The 17,961-nt window shown below is 52.8% G+C and overlaps 1 protein-coding gene across 4 annotated transcripts in view; it reads left to right on the forward strand.

The window, feature by feature from the left end:
* The first annotated feature begins 3,560 nt into the window (after positions 1 to 3,560).
* The window catches only part of PLA2G6 (phospholipase A2 group VI), a 60,096-nt gene continuing 45,695 nt past the window's right edge, over positions 3,561 to 17,961 (forward strand). For 3 of the 4 annotated variants that reach the window (XM_064590613.1, XM_064590610.1, XM_064590614.1), the window contains exons 1-3: positions 3,561 to 3,672; positions 13,508 to 13,542; positions 13,642 to 13,895. In XM_064590613.1, coding sequence (XP_064446683.1) covers positions 13,687 to 13,895 — 209 coding nt within the window. In that variant the 5' untranslated portion in view covers positions 3,561 to 3,672; positions 13,508 to 13,542; positions 13,642 to 13,686. The remainder of the gene's footprint in view (positions 3,673 to 13,507; positions 13,543 to 13,641; positions 13,896 to 17,961) is intronic. The other variant, XM_064590612.1, reaches the window with a different exon arrangement.

Genomic DNA, 17,961 nt, shown 5'->3' on the forward strand with positions numbered 1-17,961 from the left:
CAACCTCTCGTAGTTCCCCAAACCCTCCATACAATCTTGTGATGTGTGGACTTTTGCTCAAACGGCTCTTCCCACCCGGAATGTTTTGACTTTCCCAATCCAGCCGGCAAACTCTTATTCAACCTTTGAAACTCAACTTATGAACAGGGGTTGGTACTTTTTTTTTTTTCTCTAAAGGGCCAGATAGAAATGTTTCAGGCATTGTGGGCCATGCGGTGTCTGTAACAATTCCTCAATCCTGCCATTGTAGACAGCATAGGCATGTGAACGAATGATGTGGCTGTGTTCCAAGAAAAGTTGGTTTACAGGAATAGGTGGCGGGGGGTTAGAGTGCCCACCCCTGCTCAAGAGTCATCTCGCCAAGCTTCCCACAGACAGAGTTTTATCATGACACAAAACCCAACTGTAATGATTGCACAGTTGTGATGATTAGATGGGATGATGGGTCATACGAGCATCTCTCACCCTGGTATCTATAATAGCCTCCTCACTGGCTTCCCAGCCTCTGCCTCGCCTTTACAGTCTATTCTTAATTGAACAGATATGATCTGTTAACATGTAAATCCAATCAGGTCACTCTGCTCAAAAACCTCCCATGGCTCCCCATTTCCCTCAGAATGAAAGCCAAAGTTTTAAAATGATCTACAGTGTGCGTCAGGCCCTGATATCCCTTTGACCTCTTTGCCTACCCGGCTCCTGCTCTCTCATACTATTCCAGGCGCCACAGCCTCCTTGCTTGTCCTGACACAGGCCATGGAGACTCCTGCCTCAGGGCCTTTGCTCATACCATTCCTTCCATCAGGAACGCTCTTTCCCAGGCTCACTCCCTGGCGCCCCCAGGCCCTTATTTAAATATCTCCCTTCTCAGTGAGGTCTTCCAGGGCCACCCTGTTTAAAACTGCACCCCGCCCCCTACATTCCCCCTCGCTTTTATTCCAGAGTGTTTATCACCCTCTACCATACTGTACTTTCCCCCCAACTTTTTAATTATAAAAATGTTCAAATACACAAAACATAGAAGGACTAGTGCAATGGCACTCATACATATAACCCCAGATTCCACACTCAAGGTTTTTTGAAAGAAAGATGCTAACATCATGACACTTCACCCGAAGATTTTAGCAAAACACACTCTATGTTTCACTTGATCTTGTTTATCATCTGTCTTTCCCCCACAAGACTGCAAACACCAGGAGGGCAGGGATTTTTGTCTGTTTTGTTCACTGTGGTTTTCTCAGCACCAAGAACATTGCTTGGCACATAGTGAGTACTTCTATGGAGCAGGGAAAGAAAAGACAAGGCAGGTCCCGATTCTGATTCTGCCTTTTATTTATTTATTTATTTATTTATTTATTTATTATTTTTAAAGATTTTATTTATTTATTTGAGAAAGAGAGAGAGAGAGAGAGAGCTCGCGCCAGAGGGGGGAGGGGCAGAGGAAGAAGGAGAAGCAGAATCCCTGCTAAGCAGGGAGCCTGACACATGACACACGGGGCTCAATCCCAGGACCCCAGGACCACGCCTTGAGCTGAAGGCTGACACTTAACTGACTGAGCCACCCAGGTGCCCCTGGTTCTGCCTGTTATTGACACGTGACTCAGGAGATCATTTCCCATTGCAGAACCTGTAGGTTTCTTCAACGATAAAGTGGGGGCAAGAGTACTACTTCTCAGCACTGCGGTGAGGATCCAACAAGGTAAGAGTGTAAGCTGCACCATTAGCATGTCAGCTAGTTAAATTTTTTTTTTTTTAAGATTTATTTATTTGAGAGAGAAAGAGCGCGTGTGCTCGTTGAGTGTGCTGGAGGGGGAGGGGCAGAGGGAGAGGTAGAGAGAGGATCTGAAGCAGACTCCCAGCCGGTTGAGCACAGGGCCAATGTGGGGCTGGATCTCACGACCCTGAGATCATGACCTGACTCAAAACCAAGAGTCAGACACTTAACCGACTGAGCCACCCAGGCGCCCCAGTTAGTTAAATTTTTATCCAACTCTGAGGGAGGGGACTTGGTCTAGTCTGACTCTCCGGATTCTGGGCTCCTAGAAAGCAGACATTTTGCTCTGAGATGTTTGTAGCTGCAAGCCCCTCTGAGATGTTTCTGGCACAGCCCCTCAAGAGCAACTCTTTGACTTGAAGGGCTCCAATGCAAAAATCCAACAGAAAGCTAACCGAGTGCATCCTATCATGCTTATTTGCCTCTTCCCTTCCCATTGCTTGCTCATTCAATGCTTCCTAATACTGCCCTGTACCTCATCTCTTGCTTTATCCACTCATTTCACAGTTTTCACCAGAAATACCTAGGGGAGGGACACTCAACTTCATGAGGCCCTGAGATTAAATCTCTTTCGTGGATCTTTGAGGGCTTTTTACAGTTGATCCAGCCTCCCTCAGCCTTTGCTGCATTTCAGATTCAGTTGTGTGTCTGTATTGCCAAACTTGTCTTGCAGACCCACCGTGAATACCAGGGTGTTTGCTGAAGAATGGGACTCAGCCCACTGAACCTACCTGTTTTCTTGGGTCAGATTACTTGGTAGAGGGTGGAATGCCTGGCCTTTTGCAAGCTCCCTGATAACCATCGTCCTAACTTCACTTGTTTGGGGTGTGGAGGGCAAAATATTTTCAGTGAAAAGTCTTGAGTCTTCACCCAGTTCTCTCAACTCAAAGCTCAAACTCTTGAGCAAAATTCAAACCTTAGTTAAAGGAAGTTTCCTCACTTTACTGTAAAGTGCAGACAAGAGCAGCTACACTTCAGAAATGATGAATGTGAAGTCAAACTACTTTGCAAGGGGTGAAGCTCTGTATGGGTGTTAGTTGATATGGTCCGCTCAGCAGAAGCAAAGCCGTCCCTACAACCCACTCGCCCGTGTGCCTTTCGCACCATTACTAATCATAACAACGACCATTTGTTGAAATCCCACTATGTGCAGCTACAGAGATGAATTTATCTCTAGGTCACAACATCCTTATTAAGGATGAGGAGTTCGCAGAGACCAAGTCATTTGCCCACGTTTCTGCTAAAAGTGCTAAGATATTTCCTGAGATCAGGTTGGTGTAGGCCTGCCAGATAACAACGCATACTTTCTTAGCATACCATACTTAGTGTTTCTTATTTAAACTAAGAAAATATTGGTCGTTGAGCCAAAATTCAGATTTAACTGGGCGTCCCATATTCTTATTTGCTCAATGTGGGGGTCCCCAGCAAAGATCAAAGCAGGTTCCTCCCTGCCACGCCCTGTGTCTCTGCTGGTTTCACTTTTCTCTTTCGAGCCGTCATTTACAGTAGGTTCTGGCTCCAGGCCTCCAGACCATGTCAGGAGGTGGAAGGCGGAGGAGGAGACTCCCGCCCCTCATCAACATGTCCGCCAACGAGCCGGCACGCGGACCTTCCGCCCCGCACAGACGTGGCCGCGCCCCGCCGCGGAGGATTGGCTCCAGCCTGAAGCCCGGCCTTCCTCGGCGCTGGGAGCCCCTTCCATTGGGCAGTTAGAAAACATGGCGGAGCTCCGCCCCCGCCTTCCTCGCACCGCCCCCGCTCGCGGCGCGGGGGCGGGGCCCCAGCGGCGGCCGGAGGACGGGCTTCAGTGATTGGCGGAGGGCGGTGGCCGGGCCGTCACGTGGGGCCGGGAGCCTTTGTTTGCGGAAGTAGAAGGAAGTAGAAGTGCTGAGTAAGCCGAGGTGAGTGACGGCGCAGGGGAGGCGGGGCCTGGGGGGCCCTTCTCCAAACCTCCTCGGCGCCCCAGATTCGGTGGTCGCCACCCCCACCCTCCTTCAGACCTCCCTTGTGTTCCCCGATTGTTAGTCGTGTCCTCCATTGACCCTTGTGTGACCTGAGTGCCCGCAGCTTCCGCCCTTTGATCCCTCGGCGCCCCCAACTTCCACCTGTGACAGCTCTTGTCTCATTTCGAACTTGTGACCTCCCCAGGGAGGCCAGCTTCGGCCCTGGGTCCCTCCTTAGTACCCATCTCCCTTGTGTGTCTCCCCTCTATCACTGACTTCCTTGGTCATCCCATCCCCGTCTCCCTCCAACTCTCAGGGCCCCCAGTTTTCACTCTGGGACGCATTGATTGTCCCATTGCCTTCCTGTGCCCTTCTAAGCGCTCCCGACTTTTCTGCCTCTGTATTCCCACCTGATCCCCCACATTCCCTGTTTTCTGCAGTTCTCCGTTTGTGTTTCCCCTCTTGTCCATTTTACTCTCCCCCCCTTTCTGACTCCCATCTACCGGCTTCTCTCTGCTTATTGTCTCTCATTTGCCTCCAGATTTCATCTCTGCCTGCGCCCCACCATGCTCCCTCCTTCCCCATAGCCTCCTCACCCCAGCGTCTCCCAACCCACCAACTCTGTGTCCACCTCCTGCTTCCAGAGATGGCCTGCAAGCTGGTGATCTGGAAGGCGTGACCTATTTGACCATGCCACTGGGATGGGCAGGTCCGTGGGTGTGGGACAAGGAAGGCTCAGGGATCTGTGCCCATTTTTTTTTAATGGACTATTCATGTGACCCCAAACAAATACCTTCCCTTCCCCTGAGCTTCTGGGTCTTTGCTTCACCTGCCCTTTTACGCACCCAACAGGATGTTAGGCAGGTTTGGTTTGGCAACACAGGAGCCCCACCCTTGGGCTGAATGCAGTGTTTTTGTTATTGTCTCTGCCTTAAAATGTACCTGGAGTTTGGAGGCTGTTTTCGGTCCCAAGTTGCAGTTTCTTTGTGACACAGGGATTATATTTCCTGCCCTTGTAAGGCTGCTGTGAGGTTGAAAATTTGAGAAAATGTAGAAGACAAAGCAATGGTTTTGCTATTGCGTCACAGCCAGGAAAGGGAAAGGGATAAAATGACAAAAGAAGGGGGCACCTGGGTGGCTCAGTTGGTTAAGCGACTGCCTTCGGCTCAGGTCATGATCCTGGAGTCCCGGGATTGAGTCCCGCATCAGGCTCCCTGCTTGGCAGGGAGTCTGCTTCTCCCTCTGACCCTCCTCCCTCTCATGCTCTCTGTCTCTAATTCTCTCTCTCTCGCAAATAAATAAAATCTTAAAAAAAAAAAAAAAAGACAAAAGAAGGAGGGAAAGACAAGTAGAAGGCCCACTGTCTGCGTTTAGCATTTGACAGTATTTATTGATCAGCTGCGGTGAGTCAGGCTCTTTTGTTTGTTGTTGCTTTTACCATTCATTAATTCCTCATTTCTTTAACAAATATCACTGGACTGTTTATTGCCCTTGACATAGCAATGTTATTCCTATTTAACGTAAGAAAGAGGGCGAATGCGTTGCCTGAGGTCACACCAGTTGATGAGACTGGAGTTGCAACCTGCAAACCCTGCAGCCTGTGTGATTGGCCGGCTGTGTGAGGCTCACTGCTGTCGTCTCAGTGCCCGGGTCACTTTTTCTCCCTTCCACGGATTATTTTCTCAGTAGGTGATAGTATCCTCAATGAGAATTTCCTTCTCACTCAGCAGAATGACATCACCAAGAGACAGAGGAAGTGCTGTGTGTGCGTGTCTGCACATGTGTGCTGGGTGTGTGTGGAAGGGGTGAGGGGGGCCGTAGTGAAGAGGAGACCTTGTTACAAGAGCTTCACTTTGTAAGAGGGTGGCTCCTCAGAGAACATTTTCATAGGTCCATGCCTGACATGCCTCCTCTCTCTCTCTCTTTTTTTTTTAGTCCATCCTCATTTTTCTTTTTCGGGTGATCTCATCCAGTGTCATAGCTTTAAGTACCATCTCTACTCAATTTATATCTCCAATCCAGTCTAGATCTTTCCCTTGAATGATAGACTCACTTATATAATTGCTTGCTCAACATCTCAAATGTGGGCCTTTCAAAGTTAAAGGTATTTAGAATTAAGCTGATATAGATCCACTTCATCCCTACCCCACCTTCCACCAATGTCTGTCCCTCCCACTTACTTTCCCGTCTTTAGGAAATGGCAGTATTCTTCTTTCAGTTGCTCTGGCTGAAGCTGTGAGATTATCCTTGCAGCCTCTCTCCACCCCTCATCCAGCCAGTGATGTGCTAATGTCAGTGCTTTGCTCCAAGCCCTGCGATGGCTTCTCTCGCTTATGTGTGCCTGGCACATTGTTACTTCTCTGACTTCTCTGGCGTCCTTGCTGTACTTGGAACTCATCAGGCATGCTGCAGCCCCAGGACCTTTGCACTTGCTCTTCCCTCTGCCTGGACATTTCTTTACCTAGATATCCACACAGATTTTGGCCTCATTTCCTTTTAGTCTTTATTCAAGGTTAAGTTCTTGGTCAGGACTTCCCTGGTCACCCTGTCTAAAATTTCAGTCTCTACCTTGGCATTTCTTATCCCCCTTCTTTGGTTCCCTTTTCTTCTCAGCATTTACGCAGTATCTAAAACCTATGTATATGCTTTGCCTATTTATCTTTATTATTTAGCTCTCGCTAAAGTAGAAGATCTGGGAGGGCAGGGATTTTTGTCTGTTTAGTTCACTAGCGAAGTCTCAGAAGTTAGAACAATGCCTGCCCCAGAGTAGGTCTTCGATAAATATTTATAGAGTGAATCATAAAATGATTCATAAAATGGGCCACCCTGTACCTAGGCACGAGCCCAACGATCTCTTCAAGTTATCGGTGTCTCCCGTCCTTGGGAGCTTCAGCAGCACGTGGGGGGGCAGTCTGCTGCTGGCAGTGGGTCGTGCTAAGCGAGGCAAATGAAAAAGACACCTTTTCCTTTCTTGAAGGGCGTTTTACTCTGGCTCACATGAACGGCGGTGCATTTTTAGATGCGAGCCTTAGCTTTTGGAGGACAAGAGGCTGCAAATCAAGCCACTCAGCCACTTTCCATTCAGGCTTTCTCCTGAAGGCAAGTTTGAGGATGAAGAGATGCTGCTCCGAATGCTAACTAACTGGGTTCAGACCCTGGCAAGTCACATAAGCTTCTGTGCCTCAGTTTCCTGCGTGTAATATGAGTAGAAGTACACCTTCTCGTAGGAGTGTTTTGAGGATTAAATGTGGTAATTACCTCTGACACCTGGAGAGGCACCGGGTGCTCACTGGGTGCTGGATGATTGTAGCAGTGTTGCTTCGTGTGTAAAGTGATGGGGGCAAGCCCTTTCCCCTTCCTCACTCACATTAGGAATGAGTTTGGCATGAGCTGGGGTGGGAGAGAACATTTGAAGGAACATTTTGTTTTAGAGGCAGCTTTGGAGGCCCAGAGGCTTGGGTGGGGGATGGAAAGGACATTTGACCTAACCCCTACTTCCGTCAGGTCTCATGCACTAATTGAGCACCTACTGTTTGCAGGCCCTCTGCCTAGTGCAGTTCAGGAGTCGGAAGAAGCCATGAGTCCAGCCGCCAGGCGACCCCTCCCACTTCCTTTCTCTGGGCCTCAGTTTCCCTATGTGCGAGACAGGGATAACACCCGCGCCTGCCTTCCTTCACGGGCATTTGTGAGCTTCAGGAGAGCTAACAGATGTGGGAACCCTGTGCTTTATGTGAGGTGGTCTTGCGAGAGGGCAGAGGTGATGCGGTCATGTACCAAGAGGTGCGGCTGGTGGGGGCTGAAGGAAGGAAGGTGGCGGTGCTCGGGCCGGGCTGGGTGCCCTGGGTGATCCTGCCGGGGCAGTGGATGGGGGAGACCTCAGCTGCACAGGAGGGGGTCGCTGGCCTGTGCCAATTGTTCCAATCATAGGACATCCTGTCATAAGCAGCCGGGGTTCGGGAAGCCTGATTTCCAACTCGAGCGGTTCTGCATGTGCTCCCAGGATCCCCCACGAGGCCAGTCATGTGAGGTCAGCTTCCTGGCCCGGCTGCCAATGTGATCCTGTCATGCACCTCCAGGGCAGCTGTCCTGCCCCTCTGGCCAGGCTTCGTCAAGAGGGAAGCAGAGGGCTCGTAGAGTGTCCCTGCTTAGAGTCTAGGAATGAGCTTCAGGTATATAAAGCCAGACTTTCCAGACCCAGAGCTCAGTGCCCCACAAATGTTCTGAGCGTTTCAAGGTGGTGGTGTGCTGGGCAGCCCGGAGTGGGTGGGGAATAGGGTGTGTGGCCTGTTACCACCCGCAAGGGAGTAAGAGAGGAGTGGAGGGTGCCTTGGAGGTGCCGGCCCCGGGGGTTTAGAGTGGCTTATTCCTTTGTCCTCACTCATTCACCAAACATTTATTAAATATCCACTATCATCAGGAACAGCATGGTATGTGCTCGGATAAAAAAATAAAGAGGGGGGCAACCCAAACCAACAGATGCACCATCATTATCACAGGATAAATGCTCCTTTGGGGGAGCCCCTGGGCAGGGTGAGGGCACCCCCAGGGCTGAGGGGAGGGGAGGCACAGGGTAGGATTCTTAGGCGAGGTAGCATGTGAGCCAATTCTTGAAGGACAGGAAGGGTTTATTCATTTATCTAACAGCAAAGTGAGGAGCACAATCTAGGCAGGAGTGCGAGCAGGTACATGGAGGCGTGAGAGTGGTATGTTTTGGGAGGTCTCTGGTGCAGCATGGCTGGAGTAGGGGTGCAGGAGGTGGGCTGGCTAGGTCATGTGGATGCTTGCCTTCCTCTCCCCCGCCCTCCGCCCCCGCCCTGGAGCTTGGGCTTACCCTGGAAGGTGATGGGGAGCCTCTGGGCAGGTGTAAGCATCCGATGTACATCCTGTGGTAGGCACAGAGGGCTTGTAGGGATGGATGGTGGGCCTGGCCCTCAAGGTGCTTGTGGACCCGAAGGGTATAACACAAGCTGGGAGCATTGCGAGAGGGACCAGCTGGGGCTCTGAGCCTCCATAGGGAGCCGCTGGGCCTTGAAGGACAAGCAGAGGCTCTGGCAGAGATGGGAGCAAAGGGGGTCAGGGGAGGACATTCCAGGGAGGACAGGCCAGAAACTTTGATAGTTCAGGGCCTCTCTCTCTTTCTCTGAAAGAGATAACAGTCCAGATTAGGAGGTGGGTGGACGGGGCCCAGGGCCTGGCGGCTTTGCGCTTCCTCTCTTGCTTGAGACCTACCTGGGGTCCTTCAGGGAATTCGTGGCCGAGGTGGAAGCAGATATCTGAGGACGGGGTTCTCCCCTACCACCCCTGTAACCAGCCACACGCTACCCGCCCCCCCCAACCCCCCGCCCTGTTGTGCTTCTTGAGCTTGTAGCCTCATCCACAAACTTGTCATAAAGCGCCCAGGTCGCAGGCTGGCTCTGAGCACGACTCTAAAGCGGATGCCGGCAGGATGGGTCCGTGGTGACCAGTATCCATGTGGACCACGGCAGTGCCCATAACTCCCTGTGTGCCGCCCAAGCCCGAGGAAAATGCTCATTCCCGGCCAGGTCGCGCAGGCTCCTGTCCCCGTGCCCTCCCTACAGTCTCTTTCGCTCCATCTGTGGGGAGGCCTCTTGCCCGGGTCCCCGCTGCAAAGTTCAGCTCAAGAGTCACCTTGTGCACCCATCCTTTCCCGACTCTTCCCCGCAAGGGGACAGGGACTGGGTTTGGGTCCCCCTGTGACTACTCGTTTTATGAGCCTAACCGGCCACTTCTGGGGAGCTCACCAAAGATGCCACCTGTCTATTCCCATCTCCCTCTGACCCCAGTACTGCTGCTTTTTTTGTTTATTTTTTTGGTGGCCATCAACACATCTCACTTTAACTTGCCCTCCCAACACCCCCAGTCTGAGGCCTCTCTGGGCCTCCATTACCTCATCTCTAAAATGGGGACATTAATGCTTGTCCTTCCTGCCTTACAGCTCCTCTCCTCTAGGGTTGCCTTCTCCAGCAGCAGCTTCCTAAGCCTTCCCTGAAGGAATCAAGCAGGCAGGCGGGGGCCTTTGACAGGGGACAGGTGAGGAAAAGTAAGGAGAACAGGCCAGAAATCTCTGGCCTCCCCGTAGGGCAGACACAATTGACACCTGGAAGCTGCAGGAGAGGCAGAATTGTCAGCGTCCCCCTCGCCGCAAAAGCTCTTGGGTTCGTGGCTTTCCTGCTTGTGGCATCGGAGAGCTGCTCCAAGCCTGCGGTGCCCAGGAGCGGACAGCCCCTGTCGTGTGACCTTTGTGTCCCCTGCGTCACCTGTGAGCAGGGAGCAAGCGCAGGCGAGGAGCCCTAGAGAACAGCTGTCAGCAGGTAAAAGCAAATGTTGACCCTGTGGGGAGGTCAAGGGCAAGGGGCTGTGAGAAGCGAGAGGGGGAGGAAGCCGGGAGGGAGGGGGCCGCTCCCCAGCTGCGCACTCCCCTCCCCACCCCACCCCCCTGCAGCGGTGCTGGAAAGAACCTGGGCTCTGAGGTCAGGGCTGGGATGGGAGGAAGAGCACAGCGGCCGAGAAGGAAGCAGAAGCGTGCGCTCTGTCTACTTCTCACTTGCCGCTTTCCGGGCTGGTCTGTTATGATTGTTCCAGGATGTGGCCCAGGGGGGTTCATTTCCTTTCTTCCACCTTGTCATAACAATGGCCACTGTTTGTGTGCCCACAGTCGGCCAGCATCCTGGACACTTTCCCTCCGTTGTGTCATTTCACCCTCACGCCCACCCTGGAAGGCTGGGAGGGAGCCAGGCCCGTCCTTTCGGTGGCCAGGCTGCCGTCCAGGTGTGGGAGGCAGCCCTAAACCGCCAGCCCCGGGGACCCTGAGGAAGGTGCCTCTCTCCTAGGACGGGATGACTTCCTTCCGTCCAGCTGGATCCCCGCCGTGATTCTCCCCTAAACCCCAAGTGGATTCATGGGTGCTAGTGCTCCTGACGCCCCCCAGGAGGTGCCTGGGAGCACCTCGCCTCTCCCGGTGCCTCCCGCCTGCTCTCTGGGAAGCCTCTGTGCTGCTTTTCTAAGCTGGGCCTGACCCCCGGGCCCCCATCTCCCCAGCCCTGGGCCCCAGGGGCTCAGCCTACACTCTTACTTTCTTTAACAAATAGAATCATTTAAAAAAAGAAGAAGCAGCATTTTCCATACCATTTGATAAACAGGAAAAAGAAAACAAAATGGCCCATAAACCCAATAGCCTCATAGTATTTTGGTATTTTTCTGTCACCCTTATTTTTTGTGGCATAATTTTCACTCAGCTAAATTATGTTTTAACAGACTTTCTGGGGGCCAAGCCTGTGCGGGGGGTGAGTGTACAGAGGGGAAAAGACTGAGTACCTGCCCTTAAAAAGCTCCGACGTTCTAGAACCAGCTGTCTGGCTCTAATTCTTGCTCCTTCACCTACTAACTGTGACGTAGGGCCCATTACTTTACTTCTCTGTTTCTTTTCTCATATGTAAAATCAGGATAATGTGACAATTTCGTAGGGTGGTGGTGCAGATTTTTTTGAAAGATTTTATTTGAGAGAGAGAGCATGCAAGCAGGGGGAGGAGCAGAGAGAGAGGGAGAGAGAATCTCAAGCAGACTCCACGCTGAGATCATGACCTGAGTCGAAATCAAGAGGCAGGCACCTAACCGACTGAGCCACCCAGGTGCCCCAGGGTGGTGGTCCAGATGAAAGATTAGTATATGTAAAGTTCTTGGATCAGGACCAGAGCACAGAGAGGCACATGAGTGTTCGGTGTGATTAGTGTGATTTAAGTGTACGTCTGGCAGGAGGATGAAGGAGAGAAAGGATGTATCAGACAAGTCAACATGGAGAGGGAAGGAGGTGCGAGGCAGCATTGCTTTCTGCAATCATGCATGACAGGGTGGGACCAAGGGGGAGAAGCTGCACGGGGAGGCAGGGGCCTTGCAGGCCGAGCTCACAGCCCACAACCAGCACAGGGAGCACCGTAGACTTGATGCCCCAGAGTCTGTAATACCACCATGTTCTTCCTGAGTTCCTCAATCACAGCTTTTTTTTTTTAAAAGATTTTATTTATTTGACAGAGACACAGCGAGAGAGGGAACACAAGCAGGGGGAGTGGGAGAGGGAGAAGCAGGCTTCCCGCAGAGCAGGGAGCCCAATGTGGGGCTCAATCCCAGCATCCTGGGCTCATGACCTGAGCCAAAGGCAGACGCTTAACCGGCTGAGCCACCCAGGCTCCCCCTGGTCTAAACATTCTTAAGAACATTCTCATTTAATCCTCACAGCACATAAGAGGGGAGCTTGTCCTCATTTTTAAAAAATTTATTTTAGAGAGAGCAAGAGAATGAGAGTGAGAACGGGGAGAGGAGCAGAGGGAGAGAGAGAATCCCAAGCAGACACTGCACTGAATGTGGAGCCTGACGCAGGGCTCGATCTCACAACCCTGAGATCATGACCTGAGCTGAAATCAAGAGTCAGACGCTCAACTGACTGAGCCACTCAGGTGCCCCAAGCATTGTCCTCATTTTGAAGGAACACAGGCTCATAGTCTGCTCACACCAAATCTTACTACTGATCATAAGAGGAAGGACATTACAAAGCTTCAGGGTGCTTCCAAAGCTCTGCAGTCACGGTCTTTGTTTCCCTTATGCATCATTCCCTCCCCCTCTCGCTTATGCATCAAAGGGAGGGCGATGGAAGTGAAGAGGACTCATGCCTATGGAGCATTTACTATCTGCCACGTTCTGTTATTGGGCACTGTTGTGGTTCTCGTGTTACAGATAAGGAAACTGAGACACAGAAGGGTTAAGTGACTTGCCCAGGGACACACAGCTGGTGAGGATGGGAGCACAGTTTTGCTCCAGCCCTCTGCCTTTGCAGAGACCGAAAGGGGACAGTCGCATAAAGTGCTTAGCTCAGGGCCGGCTGCCTAGTAAGTGCTCAGTAAGAGCTCAGTCTCCTGGTATAATTATCATTACTAGCCCTTCCTCTCTATCGGTAGTTCTTTGAGGCTTCTTGTTCTTCCTTTTATCCCTAAGCTCCATCCTCTCCTCAACAGCTGGGCCAGAGTGTGACCGGTGTCCACGGACATGTCCATTCTCTGGGGTACCCACAGTGCCGTGCTCTGTCTTCAGTGTCTGAGCTGCACTTTTGGTGGGTGACTTCCTGGCACAGAGCCAGAGGGTGGCCTCTAGCTAAATGTCACCCGGCTTTGGTGGCACTGCCTTAGGAATGCAGTACGCTTTCTGAGAACCTAGGAAAATATGCGACATCTAATTCTGTCATCCAAACTAGGGACAGTTTCCACAGCAGAAACTGGGACCCTTTGAGTCTGCAACATAACGTTTCCATCCACACACATGCTCACTGTTGCTGAGTCTTTACGTTCACGTTCATTTCCGAGGCACTTGGTTTCATGTTTTCTGAGAGCAGGCGCTGACAATTGGGAGACCAATGCCCACGGTTCCCCTGCACCCGGTGGAGTGTGGGCCGATCCCGGTCCCCCGGCTGTATCTGGTCAAGACAGGACCCTGGTTTTAGTCGTAGAATTGAAATGACTCACGCCAAGCTTTCTGAGCGCTGGACTTCACGTAGTGAGAACCCCTCCCTTTGGACAGGACAGGATCATCTGTGACACGCATTCCTGTCTCCCGTCTCCTTGAGCAATAGGGTCCACACTGCAGATGAGGAAGCTGAGGCTCTGGTGGGGAAACTGGCCAGGAAGCGGGATGGTTCTGGTCCCCTGGGCATGGTGGCCGCTCTGTGACTATCAGGCCTTCTTACCCCCGACTCAGTGCCTCTCTCTTTCTCTCCCCCCCTTTCCAGGTCCCTCCTGGCCCGGAATCAGAGGACCAGCTCTGGTGGGGTGCCATCTGGGAGCCTATGCGGGAAATTGCTGTACTGGTGAGGTGGGCATGGGAAACCGAGCCCAGCTGACCAGAGACCCCGTTTTCTTCCAGACTGAGGGGGCAGGCGGCGGGGCCTCCCCACCTGCCCCGCAGAAGATGCAGTTTTTCGGCCGCCTGGTCAATACCCTCAGTGGCGTCAGCAACTTGTTCTCAAACCCATTCCGGGTGAAGGAGGTGGCTGTGGCAGACTACACCTCGAATGGCCGGGTTCGGGAGGAAGGGCAGCTGATTCTGTTCCAGAACATTCCCAATCGCACCTGGGACTGCATCCTGGTCAACCCCAGGAACTCACAGAGTGGATTCCGGTGGGTGATGGTCAACTGCCACACATACTTCTCTCCTTTGACTCCTCAGACTGGTGGTCCCTTGGCCAAAAAGCAGCTTCTTTGGGCCTAACATCTGAGGGCTCTGGAGAAGGGTGGGAGAGGGTAGGGAGAGGGATCTCCTAGGGCCCTCCTATACCTTCTGGCCCATCAGGGTCCCTTCAGCGGGGGTGTGAGGTTAGAAGGCGGGGCTTTTCCCTGCCTCCAGGCTGGCACCCATGCAGTTGGAGGGAAGGAGGAAGGACAGGAAAGCTGAGAAGGGTCAAATCAGGTAAAGTCCAGGGTTCACCTGTAGCCCTGGGTCTTTAAAGGCATGACTGCCTTGTAGGGGACGATCACGGTTTGTTCAGGAGAGTATAAGGGGTGGTTGTTCAGGAGAGTACAAGGGGTGGACAGCGGTCACTTTTCAGGGCATGTGGGGTCTCCCATGGGAGCTACAAGGAAAGGGTAGGAAGCCAGGACAGGGCTGAAGGAGCTGAGCCAGCTGCAGGGCTGGTTGGCATAAGGGGAGAGGAGTGGCCAGGCATCCAAAATGCAGGGTCCAGAGGAGCTTGGCAGACTGGCCCTGAGTTGGGCTAGTGCTGATGGGCCTCTTTCCGTTCGTTCATCCATCTGGCCATCCCGCCATCCTTCCCTTCACTGGGCACTGGGCATCTGCAGTGGCTCGGGAGTCCCAGGCCCTGGGCCAGGCCTAGCTGGCACTGTGAAATGACAAGACATGCTCCGCGCCCGTATGTGCAGTCTTGGGTGGAGGCCACATGCCAGGCAGGCATTGTACCAACCGTGTGAGGAGAGCTGTGGGTAGAAGTGGACAGTGGGGACACAAGGAGGTGATCCCTTCCTGGTGAGCTCCTCTGAGCCTAGAATGAGTAGGAATGTGTCTGGCAGAGTAGAGTGGATAAGGTCGTTCTAGACATGCAGAGGCATGGGTGGGAGGTGAGGGGGCGCCCATAGGCTGATGGCCCCAGGCCGGATCCCTGGTGTGTGCAGAGCTTTGGCAAGCATTGAGGCCAGGGGGAACCTCTGGACTCATTCTGATTGAGGAGGCACGGCAACAGGAGTCTCAGAAAGTGGCAAGCTGGGAGTCAGGGTCCAGGCAACAGGAGGAGAGCAGAGGAGGCTGGCCAATCAGGAGAATTCAGGTCTGGTTCCACAGGGAAACTGAGGCAGAGGCCCCCACAGCAGGCGGTTGGGCAAAGAACACAGCTCAGCAGCCAGTCTGGACACCAGTTTTAACGTGGCAGAGCTAGTCCCACACTCTAGGTGCAGATGTCTGAACTGATGGCCATCCCGCTGGCCTGGGTCAGGACAGGGCAGGCTTCCACCTGCGGCTCCGGAACCCCTCCACAGGCCCGCAGCTGAGGGCCGCTGATGGAATGCACAGCCGAGCAGGGCGGTGGGTCCAGTCTTCGGAGGACCACTCAGCCTTACTTTCCAGGTGCCGCCCTGGGGGCTCCACCACCCCCGCCATCACCAAGTCCTGTCAGCTGTAAATGTCCCTTGACAGGACTCCAGATCTGTCCCAGAAAGCTCGAGCCCCACTGTGGGCAGACTTTCATCCCAGGGAGTTAAACTCTTTGCCAGCAGTTTATTAACTACATGTTTATTTATTACCCTTAATGGGGGGCACTTTATAGTACTTTCACATATGGTATATTAGCACATCCTCAGTGACCCATTGAGGTAAACAAGGAAGGCAGTATCCCATTTTACAGATAAGAAAACTGAGGCTCAGGAAGATAAGTGAGTCATTCAAGGTTGCACAGGAAGCAGCAAAGAAACAATCTGTGTCTTCTGGCTCCAAAGCCATTTCTCTTTTCTGTGCCACTGCATGTTTCCATGTGTTTGGACAGAATAGGGAGCATTGGGTGGGGTTTCAAGCCAAGCATATATCCCCTCTCGGAATTCCTGACATCCCTCACTTGGCTCTGGACTCTTGTCTCCTCTTCTAACCTGCTCCTGCCCAAGCATTTCCATTTCAGTAGATGGCATCACCATCCCTGTATGCGGTCGTGCAGCCCAGAAGCCCAGGAGTGATCCTTGATCCCTTGGTCTCTCCCCGCCCCCCCAGATCCGGGTCATTACTGAGTTCTGTCACGCTCCCCTGCCAAGCATATCTTGAGTCTGCTGCTGCTTCTCCATCAATTATGTTTAACTTTGGCTTGAATGACAACCACAGCAGATAGTGGTCCCCAGGGGCCCCCAGTCCCCAGGGGCCCAGGCTCTTGCTGTCTTGTTGCTCCACCAAGTGTGGCCTTCATTCTCTAGGCTACCACATGGTCTCAGATGGCCATGCCAGATCCAGCCATCACAGCCACCTTTCCAGTCAGCAGAAAGGTAGAAGAGCAGGGTGAACAAGGGCACTCTCCTCCTTTCCAGGGGCTTCTCAGAAGTGGCACACATGCCTTCCACCTGAATCCCATTGGCCGGGACTTGGTCACATGGCCACCACTAGTTGCAAGGGAGACTGGGAAGTGTAGCCTGCATTGCAGCCACGTGCCAGTCTGGAATCCAGGCTTCTGTTATTCTCCATTTTGCTGCTGGCTCTCTTTCCAGGCTGTGGTCGTTGTATACACAGACTCCAGCTTCACTCTGCCTCCCAGCCTGTTGCTCTGCCTGTGGTCTGGTTGCTCTCCTCCCATCCTCTTCCAAGCTGCTGTCAGAGTGATCTTTCCAGAAGACAAATCCGATCACTCACTCCCCTGCTTCACTCTCAAGAGTGAATGTTTTTCCTTAACATATCAGCTGCTTAGCTTGGCTTGAAAGGGCCAGTGTGATCAGGCCTTGCTTCTCCCTCTGGTCTCAGCTGTTGCCCCCTGTGCTCCTGGCCTTCGCCTAGACTCTTACGTCGTCAGCCTAGAACATCCCCCCCTTCTTTGCCTGCCTTACTTCTGCTCGCCCTTCTGGCTAGAGTAGGTGCTCATGCTGCGTGTCCCATAGCACTCCATCCCCGCGCTCGGTAGACTGTCTTCCTGGTAGGCCACGAACCCCACGAGGGTAGTGGCTGTGTCTGTCTTGTTCGCCCCAGTACAACCCCCAGCACCCAGCAAGGAGCCTGGCACACGTAGGTTTGTGCGATGCATGTGATATTCTTGAAGCTTCAGCAGTATTTGTGGAGGGCCACTGTGCGCCGTGTCCTTTGTTGGGACTGGGGACTATTGGATTCAGGGCAGTCGAGGGGGTGGGCTGGGAAGCAGGAGGGGAGGTTATGAAGAGCTGCAGAAATGGCAATGCCAAGGCCTGGGGTGTGACCTCGGAGTAAGGGCCAGGGCCCTGGGCTTCTCCTAAGGGCAGCAATCCTGGGGTCTCCCCACTGCTCCCAGCCCTTTGCAGTTTCTAGAAGGAAGGTATGGTTTACTAGACTTCTTCCTCAGGCCGCTGTGGTTCTGTGTTTTTTTTTTTTAAGGTTTTATTTACTTATTTGATAGAGAAAGCACAAGCAGGGGAAGTGGCGGGCAGAGGGAGAGGGAGAAGCAGGCTCCCCGCTAAGCAGGGAGCCTGATGTGGGGCTCAATTCCAGGACCCTGGGATCATGACCCCAGCCAAAGGCAGACACTTCACTGACTGAGCCACCCAGGTGCCCCCCACCCTTTTCTTAAAGATTTTATTTATTAGAGTGAGAGTGAGCGAATGAGCGAGCATGAGCTGGGAGAGAGGGAGAAGGAGAAGCAGACGCCCCACTGAGCAGGGAGCTGATGTGGGACTCGATCCCAGGACCCCAGGATCATGACCTGAGCCCAAGGCAGACACTTAACTGACTGAGCCACCCAGGCGCCGCCCCCCCCCTTTTTTTTTAAAGATTTTATTTATTTATTTGAGAGAGAGAGAATGAGAGACAGAGAGCACGAGAGGGAAGAGGGCAGAGGGAGAAGCAGGCTCCTCGCTGAACAGGGAGCCCGATGCGGGACTCGATCCCGGGACTCCAGGATCATGACCTGAGCCGAAGGCAGTCGCTTAACCAACTGAGCCACCCAGGCGCCCAACCCCCCCTTTTTTTTTTAAAGATTTATTTATTTATTAGAGAAATAGTGGGGGGGTAGGGGCAGAG

This window comes from Mirounga angustirostris, unplaced genomic scaffold, assembly GCF_029215605.1.
Source record: "Mirounga angustirostris isolate CCGP_5_RB_7025 unplaced genomic scaffold, mMirAng1.0.hap1 SCAF_5, whole genome shotgun sequence".
Taxonomy (NCBI): Eukaryota; Metazoa; Chordata; class Mammalia; order Carnivora; family Phocidae; genus Mirounga; species Mirounga angustirostris.